At 51.7% G+C, this 16059-nt stretch overlaps 2 protein-coding genes across 3 annotated transcripts in view; both read left to right on the top strand.

Annotated features, from left to right (window-relative positions):
* Fbxo24 (F-box protein 24) overlaps positions 1 to 5727 on the top strand; it is a 15198-nt gene extending 9471 nt beyond the window's left edge. The window contains exons 7-10 of one of the 2 annotated variants that reach the window (XM_028777860.1): positions 397 to 518; positions 705 to 836; positions 4352 to 4522; positions 5121 to 5727. In XM_028777860.1, the coding sequence (XP_028633693.1) occupies positions 397 to 518; positions 705 to 836; positions 4352 to 4522; positions 5121 to 5483 (788 nt within the window). In that variant the 3' untranslated portion in view covers positions 5484 to 5727. The remainder of the gene's footprint in view (positions 1 to 396; positions 519 to 704; positions 837 to 4351; positions 4523 to 5120) is intronic. The other variant, XM_028777862.1, reaches the window with a different exon arrangement.
* Positions 5728 to 6851: 1124 nt separating this feature from the next.
* Pcolce (procollagen C-endopeptidase enhancer) lies at positions 6852 to 12853 on the top strand. Its single transcript, XM_028777838.1, has 9 exons — positions 6852 to 7036; positions 7785 to 7893; positions 8935 to 9193; positions 9999 to 10123; positions 10528 to 10664; positions 10975 to 11255; positions 12159 to 12236; positions 12332 to 12502; positions 12633 to 12853. The coding sequence occupies exons 1-9, from the start codon at positions 6945 to 6947 to the stop codon at positions 12785 to 12787; spliced, it is 1407 nt and encodes a 468-aa protein (XP_028633671.1). The 5' UTR covers positions 6852 to 6944; the 3' UTR covers positions 12788 to 12853.
* The last annotated feature ends 3206 nt before the right edge of the window (positions 12854 to 16059 follow it).

Raw genomic sequence — 16059 nt, 5'->3', positions numbered from 1 at the left:
ACACACACAGACACACACACAGACACACACACAAACACACACACACAGACACACACACAGACACATACACACACACACAGACACACACACAGACACACAGACTGAAAATTTCAAAAAAAAAAAATGTATCCTGCCCTCTTAAGGCTCCAATCTTGGCAGATCCCTCCACACACTCAGACTCCTTAGGGCATCCTAGTGACGGTGGCTGGGAGACCCCTCCACACACTCAGACTCCTTAGGGCATCCTAGTGACAGTGGCTGGGCTCTCAGGTATCGGAGCTGATGTGTGGATTTGTGAGACTTCATGCAGTCTCTCAGCTTTCACCATCACAGGTGGGGCTTTATCCCTAGGATACGGGTGCCCAAAGCTGTGAGCTGAGGGCTCTGACCCCCCAGACCAGGGGGGAGTGTATTTTGAGGTGCATACCCCAGGGGTGTATCGTGATCTCTTTGGGACCCTTCAAGCCTTTGACCCTCTGGACCACCAGATGCCGCTTGCTCTCTCCCTGCCTGCCAAGGTAGGATGCTGGTGTGGAGGATGGCGGGGCAGTTTAGGCTGGTGCAAAGCAGAGGGTTGGGCTCTAGGAGTTGGAAAATTAGATGTGGGTGGGACAGGGGGCTCAGAGGAGGCCAGATGGGATTCGTTAGGGGGCGATTCTGGAAGCAGAGTGGCTCACTTGCTCTTGCTGTCTTAACCTCCTTAGGTCCTCTTCTGTGCTCTTGGCTATAATCATCTTGGCCTGGTAGATGAATTTGGCCGGATCTTTATGCAGGGAAATAACAGATACGGGCAGCTGGGAACTGGAGACAAGATGGACCGAGGGGAGCCCACACAGGTGAGGTGCTTTCCTGGTGACTCTCATCCAGGCTCCTAACCCTGCACCCAGTGACTTTGCCATATTTCCTAGAAACCACTTTCTCCTCCTCCTGGGCAAAGCTAGGGCCATCACATACAACCCCCAGGGTGCTGCTGCAGGGCTTTCCCCAGAAGGTCTGCTCTGTGCCATGCACAGCATGTGTGCAGAAGAAATTGAGTGGAAGAGCGGGCTGAGGGAACCTGGGTGTGCTGAAGTACTAGGAAAGGTGGGATGCAGCCCGAGAAGACGGCTCAGAATGTACAGTGCATGTCATGTGAGCCCAAAGACCTGCATTCCGATCCCTCATACCCATGTAAAAAGCTGGACATGGTGGTAAGCACCCATGATACCAGCACTGGGAGGGGAGACAGAAGGCTCCCGGGACTCACCAGCCAGCCAGCCAACTGGTGAGCTCAGGCTCAGTGAGAGACCCTGCCTCAAAAAGAAGGAGGGCAAGTGAGACACACTCAGCATTGACTCCAGCCTCAATGGCCACAAGCATGAGTACACATTCCCTACACACACACATACTGCTTTAAAAGGGTAAGATGCTAGCCGAGCCTGTGGGTCTGAGAAGGTTCCGGTGGGGATAGGGAAGGGCATTCCATGTAATGAGGACAGGCTAATGATGAAACTTACACATCAGACAGTAAAAAAAGGCTGGCCAGATGGACTGGTTGGATCCCAGCGGTAGAGTACTCGCCTAGCAAGCACAAGATCCTAAACTGAAACCCTGGTAGGAGAAATGAAGTCAAGAAAGAGGAAGTGAGAGAGGGCTGGAGAGTATTTCAGCTGACAGAGCTTTCTTTATATGCATAAATCTCCGAGTTCCATTCCCAGCACCACAGTAAAACCTGTAATCTTTTGTTCTCTGAGACAGGGTTTCTCTATGTTGTCCTGGCTGTCCTGGAACTCACTTTGTAGGCCAGGCTGGCCTCAAACTCACAGAGATCCACCTGCCTCTGCCTCCCAAGTAGTGGGCTTAAAAGCATGCACCACCGAAGCTCCTTGTAATCACATTTGGACTCTTAGCGCAGGTAGAGGCAAGACATTGGGAGTTCAAGGTCATTTGGCTCCATATGGAAGTCAAGGCCAGCCTCTGGGGTATAGGAGATCCAGTATACGAGATCCAGTATCTGGGGTATACGAGAGAGAGAGAGAGAGAGAGAGAGAGAGAGAGAGAGAGAGAGAGAGGAAAGAGGGAGAGAGGGAGCGAGGGAGCGAGGGAGCGAGAGAGAGAAGGAGGGTCAGGTAGAGAGAAGAGAACAAGAGGCAGAGGATGCCCTGGAAACCACTGGCCTGTGAGGCAGTGTCTTCGTGGGCACAAACATGGCTGGACCAATTTGGAAAGGAGACATTGCAGTATTTACAGGTCCTGGAATAGATGGCAGCCATCCACAGGTGACACACACAGGTAACTGCCTGTGAGTGCATAGGAGTCCAAGAACGCAGACCCCACCAGGATGCCCACGGGGGACAGGGGGTGGTGGTAGCAGCACTTGAGAAAGACTCTAGCTGGTATGTGGCAACAAGAACCACAGTAGGAGATGTTTTAGGGAGACATGAACAGACATTCAAAAAGAATGGTTTGAAGGGGACATGGTGCAAGTTCAGACTGTTTGCACTGAGAGTAAAACACTGGCCTGCAAATGTACATAGGTCAGCCAGGGTCCAGGCTGAGACAGAAGGGCAGCTGTAGGCTGCGCCATGGTTGTCACAGAGGAATGAGAGGGGTATCCTGAGTCAGGGACAGACAGCTGGCCTAGCATGCGTGGGACCCAGAGTGTCATCCCTGGTACTACCAAAACCAGGCACAGTGGTGTGTGACCCCACTGTGTGTAATAACCCCAGTGCGTGGTATGTGGAGACAGGAGGATTGTAAACTGAAGATGAGCTACACAGTGAGTTCTAGGCCAGGCAGGCTACATGCGACCAGTCCTAGTCACTGTTCTATTGCCATGCCAACCAAAGCAACTCTTATAAAAGAAAGCTTACCTAGAGTTTAGTGCATGAGAGTCACGGTGGCACTGGAGGTCACATCTTTTTAATCCTTTAATTTTCCTCTAACAGTGGCACTCCCTGGTGACTAAGCACTCAAATGTGTGAGCCTCTGGGGGCAGTTCTCACTTAAGCCACCACAGGACCCCCATCCCAAAATAAACAGAGCTGTGGAGATGGTTGTCAGGTAACGGTCCATGCTATCAAGCCTGATGACCTTAGGTTAATCCCCTGGGAGCCCTCCTGGTTGAAAGACAAAGCTGATATGCAGCGGTTGTCCCACGAGTGCCCTGTCGTACTTGCATCACACAAAACAAACGGAACTGAAAACTAAGCAAACAAAAACCTTATGAAACAATACGACACACTATAATCACACCCTTTATTAAAAACACGTAATGTTTAACCAGGCCTGAGGGGAGGGGAAAAGATCTGTTCAAAGCCAGTCTGCACTACACTGAGCCTAAAACCAGCCTGGCTATATCTCAAGTCTGTGTCTCAAAATTAAGTCAAAAATGCATTCAGGATGCACTTCAGTAACACAGTGCTTGTCTGGCAGGCACAAGACTAGATTGCTGCTTACAAAACTGTTTATTTAGGGAAAGAGTAAAGGCAGTTAAGTACACTGTTTGCTTTGCAAGCGGGAGGATCTGAATTTGATTCCCAGAACCAAGCACAGGAGTGCATGATTATAGTCCCAGCCACAGGGAGGCAGAGGAACCTCCAGGTAGACCGTGCCTCAAGCATGACAGCTAAGGTTGGCCCCTCTAAACATCACGCACATATGCTCACCTGTGTCTATACCATAGAACAGCCACCAAGAAGTTAGTAATTTTTTTTCGTTTTGTTTTGTTTTGTTTTTGAGACAGAGTTTCTCTGTGTAGCCCTGGCTGTCCTGGAACTCACTCTGTAGACCAGGCTGGCCTCGAACTCAGAAATCCACCTGCCTCTGCCTCCCAAGTGCTGGGATCAAAGGTGTGTGCCACCACCGCCTGGCCCCAGTTTTATTTTTGAGACAAACTCTCACTGTGTAGCCTGGTTTGGATTGGAACTCACTTTAATCTTCCTGCTTTCCGTGCCAGGCTGACCATTTAATTGTTAACTTGCTGGTATTTTGTAATTAAGGATTTCTTTTTTACAGCGTGTGTGTATGCACATGCAAGAATGTACAAACGTGTGCAGGTTCCCCAGGGAGGCCAGAAGAGGGCAGCAGGTCTAATCCTGCAGAGTATATTTCCTGAGGAGCCATGTGCCCAATGCAGTCAGACTTTGGGAGGCTTTGTGTGCACAGGAATGGACAGAGAGCTGCCAGCTTGCAGGGCAGGGCAGACTTTCTGGGACAGGACACTGTTTTCCTCCAACTCCCAAGACTGTACTCTGCCCTAAGCCTTGCATTCAGCCTTTCTCCTACCTGGGGTCCCCACCCCCTTCCAAGCCACTGGTATTCCCACCTTAAAACCCCTAGCCATGCTGTCTGTCTGTCTTTCTGTCCTCAGGTTCATTATCTGCAACGCCCCATCGCCCTGTGGTGTGGCCTCAACCATTCCTTGGTGCTGAGTCAGACCTCAGATTTCAGCAAGGAGCTGCTGGGGTGCGGCTGTGGGGCCGGAGGCCGGCTTCCTGGCTGGCCCAAGGGGAGTGCCTCCTTTGTCAAGCTGCACATCAAGGTCAGAGCAGGGTCAGGCAAGCGGGCACTCAGGGAGGGTAGAGCAATAGAGCCAGGTGGCCCATGGGACTTAACCTCCCTTCTCTCCAAAGTCTTTAAAATTTATTGGGCGGGGGGTGGGGGGTGGGAAGGCCACAGTGTGCCTGTGGAGGGCAGAGGACAACCCGTGAGATTTAGTTCTTTCATACCCTGATCCTGGGCAGCAAGCATGGCAGCAGATTAAGCCATCTCAATGGGCTTCTTTTGCAAGTAGAATCTCACTGTGGGGTCCAGGCTGGTCTGTACCTCTAGCTTTTCCTGGCTTCCCGTGTCACCATGCCCAGCTTATAGACGCGACCCCTGTAAGGGAGCCGTTGGTTCCATTTCCCCTGTACCGTGAAGTCTCCCTCCCTCACCGCACACTGCTCCCATTCTCTCCTTAGCTGACCCTGATGACTCTATCCAAGTGCACATGGGTCCTGGAACATAGCAAGTTGAAGCTTACTTGCTGGTTCAGGGCCTGTCTGAGAGGGATCAACATAGCATCAGGTTTAGTTGGCTTCCTGGAAGCCCCTGGCAGTGTTAAGCCTCCCTCAGCCCCACCCCTTCTCTCCTCTAAGGTCCCCTTGTGTGCCTGCTCCCTCTGCTCCACCAGAGAATGTCTCTATATGCTGTCCAGCCACGACATTGAACAGTGCCCTGCCTATCGAGACCTGCCAGCCAGCAGGGTGGGAGGGAGCCCTGAACCTAGCCAGGGGGCTGGAGCCCCCCAAGACCCTGGGGGAACAGCCCAGGCCTGTGAGGAGTACCTCAGCCAGATCCACAGTTGCCCCACGTTGCAGGACCGAATGGAGAAGATGAAGGAGATTGTGGGCTGGATGCCCTTGATGGCAGCCCAGAAAAATTTCTTCTGGGAGGCACTGGACATGTTGCAGAGGGCTGCTGGTGGGGGTGGCCCAGGCACCTCGACCCCTGAGAGCTGAGCCCCTCTTCCTAGCCTTTCCTCCTGAAGGAAGTCGGGTCCTGGGCTAGAGCTGAGAAGAGATGGAGTGTCAAAGGACACTGTGTGTACACGGGGTGGGAGGTGGAGTTGTGGGGAGTAGTGCTGCGTATTTGAGGGGAGGGAGGGACCTCTTTTATAAATGTGGGGGGGGGGCTGCCCAGGAGGGGCCCCCAACCTGACTATCATGAGCGAGAAATTTGATGGACAGTAGAATAAAAGGCTAAACCAAAGCCTGTTTTGAAACCCTGGGGCTTCATGGGGGGAGGGGCAAGGGATGAAGGGAGGCCTGGCTGGTGAGGGAGGGAAGACAGAAAGAGCCCAAGCTGTTGTTTTGCTGAGAAAGTGCCAGCAGCCCCAGCTCACCTTCCCCTTCTCACTGCAGAAGCCCCACTTTGTGATGTGGAGGTCGGGCCTGGTCTTGTGGAATAACTGGAACGACAGACATAGCTTCCTTTCCCACTCTGGAGCCTCTGTTGGGTCTGGAAGCTTAACTTGAGTCCATTGGTTTTGTTTGTGACAGAGCCTCACTGTGTGGCCCAGGCTGACCTCTTTAATCATGCTGACTCTATCTCCAGAGAGCTAGGATTGCAGGTGTGCCTCAATCATACCTGCATCAGACCGTTAGTCTGACCGTCACTTCTAGGGGTACCTCACCCCAGTTCTCGGTCCTGTGGAATCAGCGTCTTGTCCTTTGTTGTCTTCCAGTCCCAGTCTCTTCTATCCTTTCCTTACTTTTGGCTCCTTTTCCTCTTCGCGCAGACACACTCTACCCCCCTAACCCTTCCCCGGTACCTTAAAACAGTTGGAAAATAGGGCTCAGAACTCTCCTGGCTTGGCCTGATCTGATCCAGTGTTAAAGGGGAAGTCCTAAATATGTGCAGAAGCTCCTGGGGAAAGGGGTGCAGGCCTATAACCCCAACACGTGGGAAGCTGAGACAGGAAGATCAGAAGTTCCAGCTAGCCAGTGCTTCGTGGCAAGACTGTCTTAAGCAACAAGAACCATCCAGAAATGTGCGGTGGGACAGTGGCTAGCCAAGAGACTCAGACATCCTCAGGACATCTTCTGAGAAAGCAACAGGTGAAGAAGGATCCAGTCTGCACCTGAAAGTCTCCAGCAAGCGCCAGGTCTACAGGCTCAGGACAGAGGGCAGGGGCACATGACTAGATGTCTGGATGATGGTCTCCGCTCCTCTTGTCCCCAGTATTCTTTACCAATTACTATATGTCCAAGACCTAGAGAGGCCCCTGTAGGGACTCAACTACTGTCCCAGCTGTCTCCCTGTCCCGCCTCCCCTGCTGCCCGCCCAGTTGGCCAGTCCCCACGCCCACACACCCGGGGCTGCTTCATCTGGTACTGATTATCCTGCTGTTGCTGCTGCTGCTGCTGTTGCTGCTGCTGCTGCTGAACTCAGCTGCTGCTTCCAGCACTTCCCCCTACATAATGCTGCCTGCTGCCCTAACCTCCCTTGTGGGGCCATTCCTTCTGGCCTGGGTGCTGCCTCTTGCCCGAGGCCAGACCACCAACTACACGAGGTAGGTCTCCTATCTTTCAGATGGCTTCCAGAGGGAGCCTCAGAATGCTTGTGAGTCCTGGGAGGGCTGGGCCTGTGGGTCTCGCAAGCTCTCTGCTAGCAAATGCCTTTTCCTCTTCAGATCCTCCCTGTCTGCTGCCAGGCCACACTGGTCTGTAACATCCACTGTTCCCACTCCTTCACTTCCATTCTTCTGCTCTAAATGTCCCTCGCCACTTAGAGACATGCCCATCCGTGGAGCTTGAACCCAGAAAGCCAAGACCTTGAACTTGTCTGTTAGCTGACATTCAGGAAATGATATTGGGGGAAGGGCAGCAAGCAGAAAGTCAGGTACTAGTTCTTAGCCGGAACACGGAGCGGGGCAAAGGTGGAAGCCCCTAACTGTATGTCCACTGTTGCCCTCCTCATCTCTCTTGCCCCCTCCCCCTCATGGCCTCGTGGCTTGTCACATCTGGAAGTAGTTAGGCCCGGCTCCTGTCCTTGACTGCCAGGCAGGAGGGGGGGGGCGGGTAGAGGAGGCTAGGGGGACTGAGAAGGATTCCCGGAATTCCTGCCGGGGTGGGGGTGGAGCCTCTAGGGGATGGAGAGATGGCCCCATTGCCTAGCGCCACTTCCCCTGGTCCTTGGACAGGAGTCTCTGCTCACAGGCTGGGGCTTTTCCAACGCCCATCTTCCCTCTATTGCCTGGGCTTCCCATCTCATGAACCATCTCTGCAGTGGTTCTGCCTGACACCTCCTCTGTCCTCCAGACCTGTGTTCCTGTGCGGAGGGGATGTGACCGGGGAGTCGGGTTACGTGGCAAGTGAGGGCTTCCCCAACCTCTACCCCCCAAACAAGAAGTGCATCTGGACAATCACGGTGAGAAGACCCCTCTGGTCCCCAATGCCCTTTATCAGTCAGCTCAGGGATACTGTCCCCACCACCAGGCATCACCTCTGGGAAACTCTTTTTCTCTTTGGTCACAAGGGCGTCAGGCCCCACAGTAACATGCTCTGAAGCGTTCCGACCTTCCTCCTCTTGTCCAGTCCTACTACTGGAAATTGAATCCTGGGACTTAGGCATACTAGGCCAGAACTCTACCACTGAGGTACATCTCAGCCTTTTAGCCATTTAGGCTTGTTTTTGTGGTTTGTTTGTTTGCCTTTAACGTGTGTGTCAGGCATGAGTTTGCACACCCATGCATGCGTATATGCAGAGGTCAGAGCAGATGCTGTATGTTCCACAGTTGTACTGTTCTCCACCTATTTTCTTGACATAAAGCCTCTCACTAAATCCAGAGCTAGTCTGAAAGCCAGCAAGCCCCAGTGGTCCTCCTGTCTCTGCCTCCCAATGGGGCTGGGGTTACAGGCATATGTGTGGAGACTTCAATACAGCCTTCTATGTGGGTTCTGGGGATTTGATCTTGAGTAAGCACTTTTACCCTCTGAGCCATCTCCCCAGGTCCCTTCCCCTTTTATTTTTGAAACACGGTCTCTGTAAATTATGGGTCTTTACATTTATGATCCTCCTGCCAAGTAGCTGGGATCCCAGGCACACACCAACACTTCTGGTGCTGAACCTTAAGTTTTTGGAGACAGACTCTCACTGTGTTGCTTAGGCTGGCCTTGAACTTCAAGGTAATCCTATCAGCACAATAAATCCTGGGATTACAGGTGCGAGCTGCCATACCTAGTTGAAGCCTTAATTTTTTATGGAAAAAAATTCTGAGACTCCATCCCTAATTCGCTCCTGTTCTCTCCCTCCAGAGATCACAAGGCAGGAGCAGAGCCTGGCCTTGGCCAGGGGCCTTTCCAGTTATGGGTATTTCTCTGCCTAGGAAGTATTTGGGGGAGGGGGCGATGCCCCGGTCAGGGTTGTTTGGGGCCTGATTTTGCGGGACCCCCATTCCCCTTTTGTCAGGTGCCTGAGGGCCAGACTGTGTCCCTGTCCTTCCGCGTCTTCGATATGGAGCTCCACCCTTCCTGCCGCTACGATGCTCTGGAGGTCTTTGCTGGATCTGGAACCTCAGGCCAGCGACTTGGACGCTTCTGTGGCACCTTCAGGCCTGCACCTGTAGTCGCACCTGGCAACCAAGTGACTTTAAGGATGACAACTGACGAGGGCACTGGGGGACGAGGCTTCCTGCTCTGGTACAGCGGTCGGGCCACCTCAGGCACTGGTGAGTATCCTTGCCTCCTCTTTCCCCTCTCCTGACCCCACCCCGGTTCAGGTCCCCACCCCTGCCCTAACTTTGATCCTCCCCAGATTACTCCCAAGAGTTAGGGCCACCACCACTCCCTTTCTTCTCACTAACTGCCCCTTCAGTCCCTCCTCCCGGTCTTCTCTCCCTCTTCCCGCTCCCACCTACCCCTCTTCCAGGGCCTCCCCCAGGTGCGAGGCGGAAATGGGTCATGGACCCGCGGGTGGAATGGGCGGCCTGGGGTTACTGGGACGGTGAGTAACTGCCCGCCCCCCTCCGCAATCGGGCTCCTCTGACAGGAGTAAGGGGGCACCCTGAAGCTGGGGGACTAGGATTCCCTCACCTGGAGCCCCCTATACCCAGCTCTGGGATCCCGATTGCGGTCCCATCACCCCCTCCCGGCAGCACAAGTCTCTCTGGAAATGTTTCAGGCTGAGACCTCAACAGAGGGGAGGGCACCCTCACAACGTGAGAGCTCTCTAGCCTGCTTAAGAGGATTCTTCTGCTAGGCCGGGATGGAGAGATGGGATCTCCTAGGGGAAGAGGCGTGGTGTGGCGGTGGGCCGGGGAGGGGCCAGAAGGGATCCATTCAATCATCTCCTCTCTGTTGGGCATCCCAGTCTCATATTCCCAGGCGTTTTGGTAACCCGCTCTTTCTACTGTGTCCCCTCATCTTGAGACCCAGACTTCCTAGCTGCCTGCCAGAGCTCCCAGTCTAGAGCGCTCCCCTAGCTGACCGAGGGTCTCCACCGCCCCCCACCCCGTCCCTCTCTCCCCTTCTCAGAGCACCAATTTTGTGGGGGGCGGATGGAGAAGGCGCAGGGAACCCTGACCACGCCCAACTGGCCTGAGTCGGATTACCCCCCAGGCATCAGCTGTTCCTGGCACATCATTGCACCCTCAAACCAGGTACCGACCTTCTCGCCTAGGCTGCCCACCAGGCACCCAGGCAGCATCCTTAAAGGCACACAGCCAGCAAACTTTTATTCAGTATCTATGTCCTGATCCTAGAGCTTGCCCTGGTAGAGACCAAAACCAGCCCCATCTTAAGAGCAAGCGAAAATGATGGAAGTATGTGGTGTACTGGGGTGGAGTTCTCCAAAGGATGCTCCCTGTAGAGTATAGGGTGTGTGTGTGTGTGTGTGTGTGTGTGTGTGTGTAAGACTCTCAGGCTTAGGTTGCAAACATTGGAGGGAACCAGGGGACTCACTATTGGTGCTACTTCCAAGTACTCATGACGATGAGAAAGGTGCAGGGCACACTATTTGGTCCTCCTTGGCCTGTCCTGCTCCAGAGCCTGATGCCCCTACCAGGTGATCATGCTAACCTTCGGGAAGTTTGATGTGGAGCCTGACACATACTGCCGATACGACTCTGTCAGTGTGTTCAATGGAGCTGTGAGTGATGACTCAAAGAGACTGGGGAAATTCTGTGGAGACAAGGCCCCTAGGTGAGTGATCTTTGCCATGGGCAAAGTGTTGGGGCTAACTCTGCATCCCTGTGTGAAGGGTTGGGAGAGACTCAGCCGACCAGGCAAGATCTGAGCTCTAGGATTCCAAACTACTGGTCAGAACAAGTACAGGAGGTGGCAAAGGTTTAGTGTATCTTCTGGAGTCTGCAGAGCTTTGGGGCGGGGGGGGGGGGGGGGGGGGGGGAGATTCTGATGTCGGAGGACTGGTTTATTAAGCTTGGCCAGTGGGGACAGAACAGAGTGCTGAGTCTACCTGACACCTCAGCAAATGCGCCTCTGCCTGCTGCAGCCCCATTTCTTCCGAGGGGAATGAGCTCCTGGTCCAGTTTGTATCGGATCTCAGTGTCACCGCAGATGGCTTCTCAGCCTCCTACAGGATCCTGCCACGAGATGCCGTGGAAAAGGAGTCAGCCCCAAGTCCCCGGGAGGATGGACAGCATGGGCCTCAGTCCCACCCTGACCCTAAGACAGGAACTGGGCCCAAAGTCAAACTACCCACCAAACCTAAGTCCCAACCTGCAGAGAAACCAGAGGTCTCCCCTGCTACCCAGACAACCCCAGTGGCCCCAGGTAAGTGTGAGAGGGTGCAAGGAGGTACTGAAGAGATGACTTCATGGTGAAGAGCACTGGTTACTCTTTCAGAGGACCCAGGTTTGATTCCCAGCACTCACATGACAGCTGAAAACCATCTGTCACTCCAGACATACATGTAAAACACCATATGCGTAAAAGAAAAAGAAAGTGGAAGACGGGGATTGGCCAAAGGAAGCACTATTCATCCATCTTATCCATCCATCCATCTATCCACCCACCCATCCATCCATCTACCTATCTACCCATCTACCCATCTTATCCATCCACCCATCCATCCACCTATCTATCCATCCATCCACCCATCCATCCATCTTGTCCATCCACCCATCCATCCACCTATCCATCCACCCATCTATCCAGCCATCCACCCATCCATCCATCCATCCATCATCCATCCATCCATCATCCATCCCTCACTGGTGCGTGCCTCCTATCAATGCCTGGGACTGGTGTTGGGAAGCATCGCTGGGTAGAGCTCTGGGTTTACATCTATACGGCTGTTGTAATTTCAGATGTGACTAGCGAGGGCAGGGTTTGCCTAGAGTCTGCTAGTGAGGGCTGAGGGCATATGCTCAGAAGTAGAGCATTTCTAAAATTCTCCCAATAAGGAGCTAGAAGCTAAGCTAACTATAGAGTGCCTGTCCCACAATCCTCTAGTGAGGATCTGGCATGTGACTCAGTGGCAAGGTGCTTGCTTGCCTAGAATCCCCCAGTGAGGACTGAAGGGTGGAGCTCAGCTGTAGAGAACTTGGCCAGCAGGCACCAGACTTGGCTTCCATTTCTAGCATTGCAAATAAAGGAAGAGATAGGCTGACATGAGGAGAATGGTTCTGCCTGCTAGGTAGGCCATCCTCCACAAACAACACTGTCTCTTCATAGATGCTCCCAGCATCACCTGCCCAAAACAGTACAAGCGCTCAGGCACCTTGCAGAGCAACTTCTGTTCCAGTAGTCTAGGTAAGACTCCATCCTGCCCTTCTGACTTCCTGTACCCTCACCGGAGCCCAGTTCTGCCACTTGACTCTTCATCTCTCACTGACATCTTGATACAGTGGTGACGGGAACAGTGAAGACCATGGTCCGGGGCCCAGGGGAAGGCCTCACTGTCACCATCAGTCTCCTTGGTGTCTACAAAACCGGAGGACTGGACCTGCCCTCTCCACCTAGTGGCACCTCTCTGAAGTTCTATGTGCCCTGCAGGCAGATGCCCCCCATGAAGAAAGGTAAGGCACACGGAACTGGGAGTGGGTACCCAGCACACTGAAGGTGTGGAGCTGTCAGATCTGACCAGGAAGATGATTTCATAAGGTCTTGATAACTTGAGCTCTTGATCCCACCCCTCCTCCTCTCCAGGAGCCAGTTATCTGCTGATGGGTCAGGTGGAAGAAAACAGAGGCCCCATCCTTCCTCCAGAGAGCTTCGTGGTTCTCTACAGGCCCAATCAGGACCAGATCCTCAATAACCTAAGCAAGAGGAAGTGTCCCTCCCAACCCAGGCCAGCTGCCTGATGTCCTAGCCAGATACAACCTCAGAGTGTGGTGCGCTTTTCCAAATAAATGTTTATTGACTCAGGACGGGGTTGTATCTGAGGTTCTATGGTTGGTGGGGTAGGAGGCGCATCTTGGATTTCAGAATACTTTTTCCTTTGGGTGGTACTAAAGACTGAACTCAGGAACTTATATACACTAGGCAAGTGCTTTATCACTGAACAACATCTTCAGCATTCAGAATATTCTTAAAAATGTATGACAGGGGCCAGGTGGGAGTGGTGGCACACACCTTTAATCCCAACACTCAGGAGGTACAGGCAGGTGAATCTCTTGTCAGTTCTAGGCCAACCTGGTCTACAGAGGATGTTCCAGGACAGCCAGGGCCACACAGAGAAATTAACCCTGTCTGAGAAAACAAAGAAACAAACAAGAACATACAGTAGGGGCATGCAAGATGGCTCAGTGGGTAAAGGTGCCTGCTGCCAAACCAAAAATTCACACTGTAAAAGGAGAGATCTCCTGTAAGGCATCCTCAAATGCACTGTGGTACACACATGAATACAAAACATTAATAAAAACAAAAGGAAACAAGTTAGGGGGCTGGAGAAATGGCTTAGCCAAGTGCTCACCGCACCAGCATGAGCCTCTGAGCTTGAGTCCCAGCACCCACATAAGTAACCAGGCATAGTGGTATGTATCCATGACCCCAGTGCTGGGCAGGCAGAGATACGGGGACCCCTGAGACTTGTCTAGCCCAGCGACCTTCAGTGTCAGTGAGAGACTCTGTGTCCAAACAAGGTTGACTGATGGGAGGGCTGAGGCTAAAGGCACTTGCCATTCAGCCTGATGATGTGAGTTCAATCTCTAGGACCCACATGGTGGAAAGAGAAGAGACTCTGACAAGTTGTCCTCTGACCTCCACACATGCACCATGCAATGTGCGCCTTAGCCAGTATGTCCCCACAAACATACATATATGCACCAAAAATAAAAGTTTTATACCAGGAGGTAGTGGCACATGCCTTTAATCCCAGTGCTTGGGAGGCAGAGGCAGGAGGATCTCTGTGAGTTTGAAGCCAGTATGGTCTATAGAATGAGTTCTCGAACAGCCAGAGAAACCCTGTCTCAAAAGTAAGTTAGATGTTGCCACCCCACTGCTCTGAGAATGGAGCCACCGAGATGCCAAGCCTGATGACCTGAGTTCTCTCGTCAGGACTCACATAGTGGAAGGGGGAGAACACACTCCTGCAAGGTGTCCTCAAATTCCACAAACACACTGTACTCACACAAATAAATAGGGCTGAAGAGATGGCTCAGCAGTTAAGACTCCTAGGTGCTCTTCCAGAGGATCAGAGTTCAATTCCCAGCACCCACATGGCAGCCCACAACCTTCTGTAACATTGGTTCCTGAGAATCTAACACCCTCACACAGACATGCAGGTGAAATACCAATGAATGAATGGATAAATAGATGTAAATTTAAACATGCTGAGGATTGTTCTCAAAATACAATCCAGGTTCCTGTGGGTCTTTGCTCTGGCTACTCTACAGCCTCCCCCCTGCCTGCCTCCCTCCCCCCTGCCTCCCCCCTGCCTGCCTCCCTACCCCCCCCCATCATTTACTGTTCTACTGGCACCTCATTGGTCCCCAGTCATTACTTTCTTCTTCTTAGTCATCGTCATTGTCTTCTTCTTCTCCTCCTCCTCTTTCTTTTCTTCTCTTCTCCTCCCCCTCCTCTTTTTTTTTTAAAACAGGGTCTCACCATCTTGCCCAGCATGGCTTTCAATCTATGATGTAGCCCAGGCTGGCCTTAAATTTGCAATCCTTAGTATTCCGATGGCAGGCAAGTGCCACTACGCCAGTTCTCTTTGTGCATTCTTCTCTCTCCCTCTTTTCTCTGTACATATGTGTATGCATATGTGTTTAGAGCCACCCTTGGGTGTTATCCTCAAAATCACAAAAATTGTAACTTTTAAAAATGATGTGTGTGTGTGTGAAAGAGGCCAAAAGAGGGTGTTGGATCCTCTGGAGTTGGAGTTATGGGTGATTTGTGAGCTGCCTAACATAGATGCTTAGGTCCTCTAGAAGAGCAACAAACTTTCTTAACCTCGGAACCATCTCTCCAGCCCCCTCCTCCATCCTCCCTGCCTCCATTTGGAAACAGAGCTGGACACTAACTTCAGGATTTCCTCCACAGGACCATAAAGATGCACTGTTATGCTCCAAATTTTTGTTTAAGGATTAGAACATGGGGTTTTGTGTCTGCAAATCATCCTCCTGGGTTAGTTCTGCTTCAAGATTCTGCAGTTCCTTCCATCTGGAATTCTTTCTCATAGATACATTTTGGATTCCTTCCTGAGTCTAATTAGATCTCTGCTCAAAGTTCATCTAATTCATTCCTTTGTCCTGGTCATATGGCAGATTATCTTTTTCTTTCTTTCTTTCTTTCTTTTTTTTTAAAAGATTTTCATTTAGAGAGTGTGTGTGTGTGTGTGTGTGTGTGTGTACACTGTAGCTGTCTTCAGACACACCAAAAAAGGGCATGAGATACCACTACAGATAGTTCTGAGCCACCATGTGGTTGCTGGGAATTGAACTCAGGACCTCTAGAAGAGCAGTCAGTGCTCTTAGTCTCTAAGCTGTCTCTCCAGCCCCAGATTATTTTTTAAGTACTAAAAATGCAACAGAAAACAAACATCCCTGGTTTTAGAGAGGACATTCTCCGGAGGAGAGATTAACAAAATAGGATGTCAAGCATCAAGAAATGTGCTATAAAGAAAGCAAGGCAAGGGTTGATGGCTCATGGGCTGGAGAGAAGGCTCCGTGGTCTGCTCTTCCAGAGGTCCTGAATTCGTTTTCCAGCAACCACATGGTGGCTCACAACCCTCTGTAATGGGGTCTGATGCCCTCTTCTGGCCTGCAGGTGTACATGCAGATAGAGCGCTCATATACATGTAAATAAATAAATCTAAAAAAAGAAAGAGAAAGAAAGTGGTGGTGCATTCCTTTAATCTCAGTACTCAAGAGGCAAAGGCAGGTGGATCTCTGATCCAGGCCAGCCTGGTCTATAGCCAGAGCCAGTCTTGAAAAATAAACAAACAAAACCAAGCAAAAGCATAATAAATCAGTTTTCAGGAAAAGTCTCATAAAACAACCACATTTAAATCTTTTAACATTTATTATTTATTATTTTTGGTTTTCTGAACAGGGTCTCTCTGTGTAGCACTGGCTGTCCTGGAACTCTTTTTGTAGAGTAGGTCCACCCACCTCTGCCTCCTGAGTGCTGGAAT

The sequence above is a fragment of the Grammomys surdaster genome, unplaced genomic scaffold (assembly GCF_004785775.1).
Source record: "Grammomys surdaster isolate TR1022 unplaced genomic scaffold, NIH_TR_1.0 316, whole genome shotgun sequence".
NCBI lineage: Eukaryota > Metazoa > Chordata > Mammalia > Rodentia > Muridae > Grammomys > Grammomys surdaster.
Note: the sequence above shows the minus strand (reverse complement) of the source record. Positions and strands in the feature narration are given on the sequence as shown.

Excerpts from the sequence above, each read along its gene's own strand:
- Pcolce (XM_028777838.1), top strand. The coding sequence starts at position 6,945 with ATGCTGCCTGCTGCCCTAACCTCCCTTGTGGGGCCATTCCTTCTGGCC. Across the intron at positions 7,894-8,934 it reads AGTGCATCTGGACAATCACG|GTGCCTGAGGGCCAGACTGT; the intron begins GTGAGAAGACCC and ends CCCTTTTGTCAG. Across the intron at positions 10,124-10,527 it reads TCATTGCACCCTCAAACCAG|GTGATCATGCTAACCTTCGG; the intron begins GTACCGACCTTC and ends TGCCCCTACCAG.